This window comes from Mastigoproctus giganteus, chromosome 10 (genome assembly GCF_048544385.1).
Source record: "Mastigoproctus giganteus isolate SK-2022 chromosome 10, ASM4854438v1, whole genome shotgun sequence".
Taxonomy (NCBI): Eukaryota; Metazoa; Arthropoda; class Arachnida; order Uropygi; family Thelyphonidae; genus Mastigoproctus; species Mastigoproctus giganteus.
In genome coordinates, this window is record NC_143584.1 from 138,601,017 (window position 1) to 138,614,097 (window position 13,081).

The 13,081-nt window shown below is 35.6% G+C and overlaps 1 protein-coding gene across 5 annotated transcripts in view; it reads right to left on the reverse strand.

Annotated features, from left to right (window-relative positions):
• The window catches only part of LOC150079313 (tyrosine-protein phosphatase non-receptor type 4-like), a 190,787-nt gene that overhangs the window by 7,034 nt on the left and 170,672 nt on the right, over positions 1-13,081 (reverse strand). For 3 of the 5 annotated variants that reach the window (XM_090383965.1, XM_090383963.1, XM_090383966.1), the window contains exons 11-12: positions 10,932-11,067; positions 6,409-6,454 (exon numbers count right to left, since the gene is read on the reverse strand). In XM_090383965.1, coding sequence (XP_090240091.1) covers positions 6,409-6,454; positions 10,932-11,067 — 182 coding nt within the window. Of the gene's footprint in view, positions 1-6,406; positions 6,455-10,931; positions 11,068-13,081 lie in introns of those variants that run through there. The other 2 variants (XR_016547581.1, XM_090383964.1) reach the window with 2 other exon arrangements.

A 13,081-nucleotide genomic window follows, 5' to 3' on the forward strand; every position in this document is an offset into this window, starting at 1 on the left:
GCTGAGAGGTGGCAAATGAAGTTTAACATTGACAAATGTAAAGTATTACATATGGGAAACAGCAATGCCAGAGCAACATATCAACTCTGCGGTATTATACTGACAGTGGTAGAGAATGAAAAGGACCTGGGGATAATTGTGCAGGAGATATGAAGATCTCTAAGCAGTGCAGACGGGCTGCGAGAGTAGCTCATGGTGTCTTATCAATGATATACAGGAATTTTTCTAGCAGGGATAAGGAGGTGATTATTCCCTTGTATAAGGCAATGGTCAGGCCACACCTTGAGTACTGTATACAGGTCTGGAGGCCTCATTTCAAGAAGGATGTAGAGCTGCTGGAACGAGTACAGAGAAGGGCAACAAGATTAGTGAATGGAACAAAGGGTTGCTCGTACGAAGAAGGGCTTAAATTTTGCAAATTACAGTGTCTGGAGACTAGACACCAGCGAGGTGATCTGATAGAGGTGCATAAAGCCTTGAATGGTTTGAGCATGCTCAATGCTGATGGGATTCTGCCTCTTGCTCAGAATAATCACCTGCGAGGGCATAAATTCAAATTGACGAAAGACAGATGTAGGATAGATGTGTGGAAATTTGCCTTTAGCCAGCAGGTAGTTGGTTGGTGGAACAGACTTCCATCCCTTGTTGTGGAAGTTGATAGCCTAAATAAATTTAAGGCTCAGCTGGACAGGTATTTTGAATGAATGGAGGGGTGAAGTGGAAGGTTTTTTTTTGGCTAATGCTGCATAAGCTTGCTTTCTTGCATCATATGCCTCTACTAATGTTAACGCTAAAACGGCTCTAAACATTGTAAGTTGACAGCCATCTTACAACACACCATAGGGATAAATCACTGGGCAATTCATCTGTTTCGTCATTCACTCGCAACTCTTCTAAAAAGTTCTTAAAGTGACGATGTGTTTTAGCATTTGTTCTAATTAAATTCACAATCTAAAAACTATCTTCCACACATTTTCATATTTGAAGTACTTCGCTACGAGATTCTCGCAGTGAATTATGCAGTGAAGAGGTAAGAAACGTGGAATTTTAGGATCGTTGTTTAAAAGACCAGTGAGACATTGGTTTTTCCCTATCATTGCAGGCGCTCCGTCATTCGCAACACTTACAAGTTTATCACGAGGCAATTCAAACCTGTTCATTACTTCATCAAGCGCATTTCTAACATCGTTATCGTGAGTTGTTTCGATAAGAGCTACTAGGTCTAACATTTCTTCCTTCACATACATAGCAGACAAAAACGGCCAATTATGGAACATCCTGAATGTCTGTAGCTTCATCGACAGCTAAACTAAATGCTGTACAATTTTTCAAATCACATATCAAACTATTTTCAACAATTTTTACTAATTGCACCAAAACGACGTTCAGTTGTACCGTGTGACATAGGAACCTGTGCGATCAATTTATGCAGTTTTGTATTGCCCGAATCCAAAACTTTAACCACTTCTTCTCCATATGGACATTTGGCACGAGCAATATTCCAAACTATCAAAAAACTAGCTTCGTTTGCTCTGTCATCTTCGTGACTAAAAGAAGATAAAAGTCCTTATTGCTTATGAAGACCAGGTTGCAAGGACTTAAGTTTCTCTGTTTGCAATTTTGAATTGAGTGGATATTGAGTTGAAAAGTGGGGATGACTTACTTTGTATTGTCAACGTAAATTGCTTACTTTGTATTTTGCAATTGTAACTTTACAAATAAGCCACAATGACTTTCCATTATTGTCAATAAAAGCAAAATTTTCTACCCATTCTTCTTGAAAAATTCTATTTTCTTGTTCGTATTTTCGTTATTTTCTGAGGTCATGTAATCAAAAAATTTAAATAAATTTAATTCAAAAGTCTGAAATTGAAACAAAATAATTAAATTAATTTACAGCGCGGAAAAATTACGCGGAAAAATTACACTCCGTAAACAAGTTTAAATTGCTTAATAAAAAAAGTCTACTTACCAGATTTTTTGAAAAAGCACGAAAAGCACTGCTGGCTAATGGCGCCAGCAGTGTAAATGCATGCAGATTTATTTATAATAAAAAAAAAAGCAAAATATCTAGACATAAAAAAAAATAAACACAACATAAAATCCGTATAACAAAATATTAGTTACTTAGTTAATTTAACAAGATTCAGTGAAAAAATTTCTGAAATAAAAAAAAAACAAAAAAAAAACGGGTTTGAATTTTCAATGGGAGCTGCATGTGGCTCAGAGAGCCACGTTGGTCTATTTCATTTGAATGACCCTTATATAGACATACTTCACTTAAAAATAGTATTAGAGTTCTTGAAAAAAAAAAGTTAAGTGAATGATTATTTACCAAACACTACCGCATTATGATGATGGATGCATTCTTTAGAAAAAAAATTAAGCACTAAATTTTAGATATAACAGTTGTTAGTGTAGTATAGTAGTAGTGAAAAAATTATACTTGCCAATGCTAGAAGTATAGTAAATAAATTTGATGAATTTGAAGTGTTGGTCAAGACATCAAAGGCGGATATTGTTGGGATAGCAGAGACGTGGTGTCACAAAGATATAAGGAATGCAGAACTGGAATTTGGGGAGTACAATGTGTACAGAAAGGATAGACAGGACAGAAAGGGAGGGGGTGTTATGCTGTTAATTAAGAAAAACATAAAATCAAAGGAAGTGCACCCAGTTAACATAGATGAACAGTGCTCTGTTGAGTCAGTTTGGTGCGAGATAAGCACTGCGAAAGGAAAAATAAGGGTAGGAGTGTGTTATAGGCCTAATGACTTGAATGAGTACAATGAACAATTGTACAGAGAAATAGAGTGGGCCAGTAAATCTGAATGTCTTATAATGGGGGATTTTAACTTCCCAGATATTGACTGGAACTTGTGGGTTGGTCACTCACACACCAGTCAGACTTTTGTGGATTTATTGGATGATTGTTTTCTGCAGCAGCATGTTCGAGAGGCAACCAGAGAAAGTAATACTCTTGATCTGGTTATCAGCAGTGATCATTCGTGTATTAAGAATTTGCAGATAAAGGAACCACTAGGTGGCAGTGATCACAGTGTGCTGAAGTGGGATTTACTCAAAGAGGTAACTACCGTCAGGGGTAAAGGAAAGGGTTTTTGCTTCCGTAAAGGGGAGTACAGTGGTCTCAGACAGTTTTTAAATTCTGTACAGTGGGATCAACTGACGATGTTACCAACAGTAAATTCTAAGTGGGAAGCATTCAAGGAATTAATCGTGGAAGCTACTAGACTTTATATACCGATTAAGAAATATCGTTCAAGGTTTAGGCCTAAATGGTTATCAAATGAACTAATGAGACTTGTGACAGAGAAGAAAAATGCATGGGATGCATATAAATTATCAGGTGACGCAGAAGCCTGTGGCAGATATAAGCTAGTCTGTAATCAGGTCACAAAGGAGGTTCGGCAGGCGAAGGCGGATTACGAGAAATCTTTGGCAAAGGATGCTAAGAAAAACAGCAAGGATTTCTTTACTTATATAAACTCTAAAAGGAAGGGGATGAATATGATTGGTCCACTTGACATCGATGGTTCGACTGTTGATGATCCTGCTCAGATAGCAAACAAACTGAATGAGTATTTTGCATCTACATTCACACGTGAGGAATTATTACAGTTTGAAAATGGAAGAAGGTTATCAAATTGTAGCAGTGTGCTTAATGATTTTGTAATAACTGAGAGCAAAGTGGAGGAGAAATTGTTGAAGTTAAGAAAGGCACCTGGGGTGGATGGGATCTATCCAGTTATTTTAAAGGAGGCGGCAAAGCAACTAAGCAAACCCTTAGCCATAATTATGAGAGCATCCTTGGACTCAGGGGAGGTTCCCACGGACTGGAGATGTGCAAATGTGTCCCCAATTCACAAAGGTGGATCGAAGGGTGACACGAGTAATTACAGACCAGTTAGTTTAACTTCTGTTCCGGGTAAAATAATGGAGTCACTGGTTAAAGATGCATTGCAGGATCATCTAGACAAGACTGCAGCAATAATTCAAACACAGCATGGGTTTGTTAAGGGAAAGTCTTGTCTGACAAATTTGATTGGTTATTATGATGTGGTCACAAAGGAACTGGATGCGAAAAATAATTTTGATATCATATACTTGGATTTCAGGAAAGCTTTTGACACTGTTGCGCATGGAAGACTACTGTACAAATTGGAGCAGAATGGTATTAAGGGTAAGTTGCTACAATGGATAAAAGGATGGTTAAGTGGGAGAAGACAGAGGGTGGTAATCAATGGGTGCTGCTCTTCATGGACTAATGTTATTAGTGGAGTCCCACAGGGTTCGGTGTTGGGTCCACTGTTGTTTTGTGTATTTATCAATGATATTGATGAAGGTATATCAGGCTTAATGTCGAAGTTTGCAGATGACACAAAGGTTGGCAGGGTTGTTAATGACAGTAATGGCAGTGTGCTACTGCAACAGGATCTAGATAATTTGGGCAGATGGGCTAAGAAGTGGCAACTGAAGTTCAACCTTGACAAATGCAAAGTACTGCATATGGGTAGAAGTAACCCCAGAGAAACGTACCAACTGTGTGGTACTACACTTAAGGTGGTAGAAAATGAAAAAGACCTGGGAGTAATTGTGCAGTCAGATATGAAGTTTTCTGAGCAATGCAGACAGGCTGCTAGGGCAGGTCATGGGGTTTTGTCAATGATATATAGGAATTTTGCTAGCAGGGAAAAGGAGGTGATTGTCCCTCTGTATAAGACAATGGTCAGGCCACGCCTTGAGTACTGCGTACAGGTCTGGAGGCCTCATTTTAGGAAGGATGTAGATTTACTTGAGCGTGTACAGAGAAGAGCAACACGATTGGTGAGGGGAATGAAGGGATTCTCTTACCAAGAGAGGCTTAAGTTCTGCAAATTGCAGTGGCTGGAGACTAGGCACCTGCGCGGTGATCTGATTGAGGTCTATAAGGCCTTGAATGGGTTGAGCACGCTGAATTCTGATGGGATCCTTCCACTTGTTCAGATTACGAACCTACGGGGACATAAGTTCAAATTAAGAAAGGACAGATGTAGAATAGATGTGCGGAAATTTGCCTTTAGCCAGCGGGTGGTTAATTGCTGGAACAAACTTCCATCTGTCATTGTGGAAGTTGATAGGTTAAATAAATTTAAGGAGGAACTGGACAGGCATTTGGAGGGAATGGTGTGATGATTTGTTTTTTTTTTTTTTTTTTTTTGGCTGATGCTGCATAAGCTCCTACACTTGCTTTCTTGCATCATGTGCCACTACTACTACTACTACTATTTCATAAACTAGTAATAACAATAGCCAGCTATAAAGCAGCGTAATGATATAAAAGAAGATTGAAATGTCATGGATAATTGGTTTATTTCACATGGAGCCACATTCATTAGGTGTACAATAAACACTTTTGTTGTTTTATTAACATCAAATTGGTCACAGACAATGAAATTGTAGGTGTGCAAGTGGTTGAGATAGATTAAACTTGTGTACTCTACTTCTTTTCTGTGTACACTTACTGGTTGCATCTGTATGATTTTTAACATCCATCTTAATTTTTGGGGCTGCAGTGGTAGCATTTCTTCAGTAGTCAAATCAAGTAAATCAACATCATCCAAACTAGCCTCTTGCAATCTACACTGTTTCTTTGTATACCATGAAATAGTTCCTTCTAATTCAAGATAATTTTGGATACAACCGGTCCAGTCCACAGTTTTCTACAGGCTGTACTCACATTTATGGGGTGCCTCCGTAGCCAGGTGGGCAGGAGCAGCAGTGCGTAGCACACGCTTCTTGATTAGACCAGGGTTCAAGCCCGTGACCACTAAATATGGAGGATGCGGAAAGGTCAGGGAATGACAACCACATATCCCGGAGCAGTATGGCCTTAGTTGCTAATGCTCCTAAAAACCAAATAACAACAACACATTTGTGGTCTTAACTTCTTTCCATGTCGCTGCTTCAATTCATGATCATCTTGGACTCTTAAAAGGGGCTTTTAAAAGTATAAATGAATCAAATAAAAATAGCATATACCGTATCTTCTACATACTAAATGATGCTTTATTTGGTGGGCAGCAAGGCAAAATTGCTTTTTTTCCTCACCTTGCAAAGTTGCTATTCAGTGGAGTACTTTCTAAGTATTTCTGGAAATTATTTTTACGTTGGCTTTATAATGGGATGAAGGATGTTACAAACTAAATATTGGTGGTAGTTTTTAAGTGTTGTCATAATGAAATGTCATTAAACAAGATATACCTGTATATTTCAAATTCTAAAATACAGTTATCACTATATCTGTACTTCAAGTGAATGAATGAATAAATAAAAATATAGTTCACTGGCAGGAAATGCATATATCCTCTGTTAATAAATTGAAATGAAATTAAAGTGCCGATAACTTACTATTATAGACTTTTAATATGGATTCACACACAAACTTGTACTGACTCTAAAAACAGAAAATAAAATAAAAGCAATTGATTAATAATATTGATCTTATGTAATATAGACTTTTTTAAAAGAATAATATTGAATTTAGTAATGCACCAAAATTTTATTTATAAAGATTGAAATATAAAGAAAAGTGCAAGAGGGATAATGTATGTTAAAGCAAGCTAAAGAAAAATCTTGGGAAAAGTTTGGCAAAAATATGAAAAAATAAGTAGCAAGAAAGGGAAAAATATTTTGGCTTTTAGTTAAAAGTCTCAGAATGGGAAAATATTTGTTGTTTGTTTGTTTGGGGGCTTTACGGCACAAGGGTAACATGGCCACAATGTGCCAAAGAATGAGGGATGGGGAACCATAATTAAGTTAATCAAAATGATAATGGCCAAGTTTAAAACAGAATAGAAGGATATTTTTGAAGTATGAAATAAATACTTTGATTTGCCAAACCAAAGAGTTGACCATTTAAGAAAAGGAAAAAATTGAAAAATGGGATATTTTGGATAATTACTGATAATTGTAGAAGAAATTAGACCTGAAATTCTGAAAGCTGTAGGAAAAATAATGTCACAATGGTTACATCATGTTATCCATCCAGATATCATTTACCTCTGATAATGTGACATAATCACAAAAGTACAAGTTCCAGAAGACTGGGGCAAGGCTATATATATATATTTAAAAAATAATTGAAATAAAGCTGAATGTGGAAATTACAGTATAATTTAAATCTCATGCAATATAACCTACATGAGATGAGGGCAGGAATAAGATACACTATGTTGCGGTGGTTGTTGTTGTAATAAAGTTCATTATTATAAAATTTACAAATTAAAATAATGGAAACTAGATAAAATCAGTTAAATAGATTAAAAGCATTAAAATATATCAATAATAAATCTGATAAGAACAAAATCAGTAGCTTTTGGCTTCTATATAGAGCCGCTGGGGAAAAACATTTTCCTGGGTTGAGGCCATATACTGTATACTGCCCAGATGATGGCCACTATCAAGGGGAGGAACTGTTGCTGAAGGGAAGGAAATGGAAGGAGTGATGGGAAAGGGATAAAATAATGGTGAGTTAATAGTTAGGTGGGAAGTGGCATCTACTCACCTCACACAACACTAATTTGAAAAATAAGGCGTATATACATGCCACTGCCTCTATTAATGTTAAATCTGGTTGTACAAATGTGATTGTTATTGTTTGTTATTTGGTTTTTAGGAGCATTAAGAACTAAGGCCATATTGCTCCGGGAATATGCGGTGGTCATTGCCTGACCTTTCCGCATCCTCCGTATTTGGTGGTGACAGGCTCGAACCCCGGTCTAATCAAGAAGCATGTGCTACGCACTGCTGCTCCTTCCCACCTGGCTACGGAGGTGCCTCCCGTACAAATGTGAGTCTATTCCAATAAGCAATAGATTTTAAAATATTTTGCATACTATATTATATATGCATCATTTAACAGGAAATTATATCCTTAAACTAATGCATAACCACTGCTGACTGGGCAAAGTCAGCTGGCTCGATGGTCTTTTAGGTGGTCCTCCAGATAGCTAATAGCCTTATCAATGCAGTAGCATGTATTATCACTCTTATACAAGGAATGTGGTAAATGGCACTACTCCTTTTCATTGGAGGTATGGGTATTTGCATATGATAGCGTTCTTCCAACTACTTGTATTCTATGGATATTGCAACTCTGAAGGATTCTAGATATACAGTTGCCCCCGTATCCGTGATTCAGTTACATGCGGTTAAACACGGGGAAAAAAATGTAACACGTAATACTCGCGCTTTCGATACGATGCTTCCCTTTATTTTTTACAATGTCAATTTTAAATTGAATAGCTTCCCTTCATTTTTTACAATGTCGCGTATGGTTTGATCACCAACATAATGGTTCTTTAGAGATTTAACAGATGCACTGTTTTCAAACTTTTGAATAATTTGAAGTTTTTGTTTAATTTGAAAGCACAACTCTTGCGTTTGCCCATCATTTTCGTGATTTCTAAACAAACAAAAAAAAAAAAAGTTACTATAAAAAAAAAATTTTTCAACATCCCTGACATAAATAACGAAACAAAATTTGTCCTTTCGCGGTGCGACGAAACAACAATCGACGCGACGCACTAAATCAAACTAAACATTTGGTCTTGAAGTGTCCCAGTTAATCCAATCCCCGAGAGTCTGCTGTACTTTATTATTACCATATTTAATGTTGGTAATGTCTTACTGTGTGTTTAATTTATCAATTAAACTTTATTATACGTATGTATGTACAAGAAAATCACATTATATATGGGGTCAGCAGGTGTTCACTTATATCCGCGGTTCAGCCATCCACGGTAAGTCATGGAATGTATCCCCCGTGGATCTTGCTGTACTCTGTGATACTCCTGGATATAAAGGAATGTGAGCCATGCCAGTGGAATGATGCTGCAAGTGATGTAACCTCACTTGCATGCTCTCATGTTAAAAACCATTTCCTATAATTTGCAGTTTTTCTACACAAGTTCTAGATGATACTGGGCTGTTAAATAGTAGGTAAAAACTGCAGCAATTGTCAACCCACTGCAGTTGGAGGCCTCAACAATTCATGTTGAGGGAAATGGACCATAATCTGCCAAGCTGGTCCAGTGCGGGTTGGCAGATCAACCATTTTGACCACTGCTCCTGACCACTTGGCTACAGAGGCCTTCAAATAGTAGGTATATCACATAAAAATTTTTTGTATGAAAATTTTCATAAAAACAAAAGTTATGAAACTTTGGTGAGACAAGGAAAATTTAAAGTGTATACTAATAACTGAAAATACAAGTTAATTTCATTTTATACCATCTGTCTTTCACCCCTAATGTAGTCACCTTTTGAAGAGCTGATTACTATGAAACAATTGCCACAGTCACAATTTTAACACTAAATAAAGCAGCTTCCAGATCATCTTTAACTTGCATACCTTGAACTAGTGATGAGCATAATCAAATGATTAATAACAAATAATTTAAGTAATCAATTATGAAAAAAAATTATAACAAAAGTTAAAAGAAAAAATGATAGTAGAGGGATTTTAACTGATGTTATCAAAACTAAAACTTAATCTTGCAATGTCTCATGCCACTGTGTGTGTGTGTGTGTGCGCACACACATTTTTCTAGCCTTTTGATTATGCCCATCACTACCTTGAATATATGATGGCAACTTTGCATTTTTCAATCCCAGAATTTCTGGCAATGGACCTCTTCCAGAGTAAACTATGTTTGCTTCCAGTGCAATTTTGAATTATATACGAACTATGTACATAAACATAAAGACAGCATTTAAGTCATTTTGTAAAATGTTCACTATGCAATGCAATTACAAAAAGCTGGTATCATATACTGTCTGAACTATAAATTTCCAATAAAATTTTTACATTTTTTGGAAAGTACCATGACTTTTAACCCTAAGCTGTTAACATGGCATCTGACAGATATGCCTTTTTTAATTGTAAATTAAATCAAATTCTCCCATGCACCTTTACCCACTAGTATTCTTTGACTATATAGCATTCTCTGTTTTCATTTTGATTTACTATGAATTAGAAGAACTCTTTATTATATACAGAAAGCACATTGCTGTATACCCTTCATGGCTACAAGCCAGGGGTTTACATAAAAGAAATCACAACATAATAAACACAAAAAAAAAAAAAAAAAAAGCATTATGACCCCTGAAAGATTACAAGAAACAAATTTTTTTGTTTGGTGTTTAAACAACCAAATAGATAAGCAAAAGTGTCTATCTTTCATATAGGCAACTCCCATTTCCATGTGGAGCCCACAAACTGTTACATCCCCCATAAATAATCTTCAAATGTCAGTGAATCTCAATGGAAACAATTTTAGGGTTACCCTCATTTTTTGCATACTATATATAATCCAGCTACCTGGTGTGCAGTGCTGAAATTTGCAGAATATCTGCAATAACATTTAAATTTTCACTACATTTTGTATGCAACATCATATGAAGGAGAAAAAATTATTTAGAAGCATTAGTTTCAAAGCAGTATTTATGTCTGTCAGTTTTAGATGTTTGTTTGTTTGTTAGTTATTTGGTTTTTATGAGCATTAGCAACTAAGGCCATATTGCTCCGGGATATGCGGTGGTCATTCCCTGACCTTTCCGCATCCTCCGTATTTGGTGGTGACGGGCTCGAACCCCGGTCTAATCAAGAAGCGTGTGCTACGCACTGCTGCTCCTTCCCACCTGGCTACGGAGGTGCCGAGTTTTAGATGTAGGCCTTAGATTAAATTAGACTGCCATCAGCAACATAGGGATATCAGAGATTTAAAAGGACACAATATGACAGCAGTCAAAATGCACTTTGTGAAATTGATATTATTTCACACAGTATAATTTAAAAATGCAATTAAAATGGTGAAGGTGAAATGCATCAGTTCAAACACTGATGGAACCAAGTTAAACAAAATACTTACAGATGTTTGAATAAGCATGGCACGTTGTTCTCTCATATTATATAGAATGTCCAATGGATAAACTGGTCGATTAGCTTCAATGTGACACATAGCTGTTTCCATCATTATTAAAACTCCGGTGCGTCCTACACCTGCACTAAAGAAATAAAAGTTACCCATTTTTTAAAATTATTTTATTGGCTGCAATAATATAGAGAAGCTGTTAAGTTGTCACAGTACTAAACATTACTGATGTTTATGTTTAGTTTAATCATTTATTTCTTTTTTAAATTTTTTTGTATTAAATGCAGTATTTTAACATTATCAATTTAAAAATATAATAAAAATAAACTGCTCTAAGTAGTTAAAGGATATTGCAATATAGATTACAGCAATTATGTTAAAAATTCCTGTATGCTTATAAAATGTTTACTGCAAAGAATTATTATCACATAAAAAATCTGCATAGCATATAAATTAGCTCTTCAGTGACAAAGGTCACCCATATGATTCTAAGAGAGAAAAACAATCCATCACATTCTCTTTCACATCAACTGGAAAATGGTGAAGTTATTTTTTTTATTTTTGGAATTATGTCCTCCCAACATAATTTAATTGACTCCATAGAATGGGAGTCACCGGCAACTTGAACTATGATGATAACCTGGAGGATGTCCAAATAGCAGAATGGCTAGGAGCGGTGTCAACAGACTCTGGAATTAATTCCAGGCCACTATAATATCATAAAAATGAGGTCAAGGACAGTAACAGTTTTAGTCATTTGGGACCTTAAGCAGTAATAATATTTTTAGGAAAATATTCACTTTTTCCAAGAAAAATTGGTACCTACATGGAATGTTTGTTACAAGTTATATTTTGCTGTAGATATGGTAATTTTGAGGTAGTACTATGGTAGTCTACCTTACAATAATTGAGGTAGTACTAAGCAGGCACTTATGTTTAAATCTACCATTAGTCAGGGCCATCCGACTACAACTTTACTAACAGATGACCATTATCTGGCTTTCTATAGCAAATTTAAAATGTCTAGGAAACATGTCCATTGGCAGAAAAAGATGATCATAACCTGATAAGATGATCATCCCTGACCAGAAACTTTGCTCCCTCTGTATTTTTGTTTTTTGATATAGTATTCATTATATCAAAAGATAAAAAAACAATATAAAGTAAAAAAAAAGTGTGTGTGTGTGTGCACGTATGTACGTACAGTAAACCCTCGTTAATCCAGAGTAATTGGAAAGAGAAGTCATCTGGATTAAGTGATAATTCTGGTTAGTGAAGCAAAAGATAGCCCTAAAAGACAAAAAAAAAAAATAATAATAATATCACTGCAGAACCTTTATTTAAAAACTATAAAAAGACAATACATTTTATCCATCGATATATGGATAAGTGTATTGTCTTTTATCATTTTATACATTTATCAGATGTGCTGGCATCACATGCCAATGCCACTTGATGGTTTCTGTGAATACCACTTAAATATAGCTTCTCCCAGTAACACTTTTTTGGCTTTTTTAATGTCTATCTATTTGATTGACTGCTTTTTCCATTCCTGACATTGAATTTTAAAGAAAATGTCTATACAGATTCTTTTTTTTTTTTTTTTTTTTTTTTGTTTTTTAATATCTGACACAGCCTGTTGGCCAATGCCAAATTCTTCAGCAATTTTTTTATTTCCAGGAACACATATTTTCAAGTTGTTCTATCACTTTGAGTTTGTTAATGATAGTTAGTGTTTTCTTTTTATTTCACTTTAATTGTTTAGAACCCATAATTATATAAAATATGTTAACTTATGTATGCATGTATACGTAAAAGAAGTACACAAATGAAGTGATATAATCAATAACATCCATCCAACTCAGAGTCAACGATATTGAACAATACACAAAACAATGTAACGTGCGTTCAGTCTCTGTGTGCAGTCAATCAGTGAGAGTTATTCATCTGCCTTCCTGAATCCCCACGTGTCTTTCAAAGTCCTCAACTGTGAACAGAATTTTTCATATTCCGATCCGGATTAGCAAGGGTTTATTGTATATCAGGGTATACGCCCCACTGCATACGCTTATTACAAATCCATTGAACCATGTGACTACTTTAAAATGAATACTAAAAAAAAGTAAAATGTATCATTTTCGTCAAGA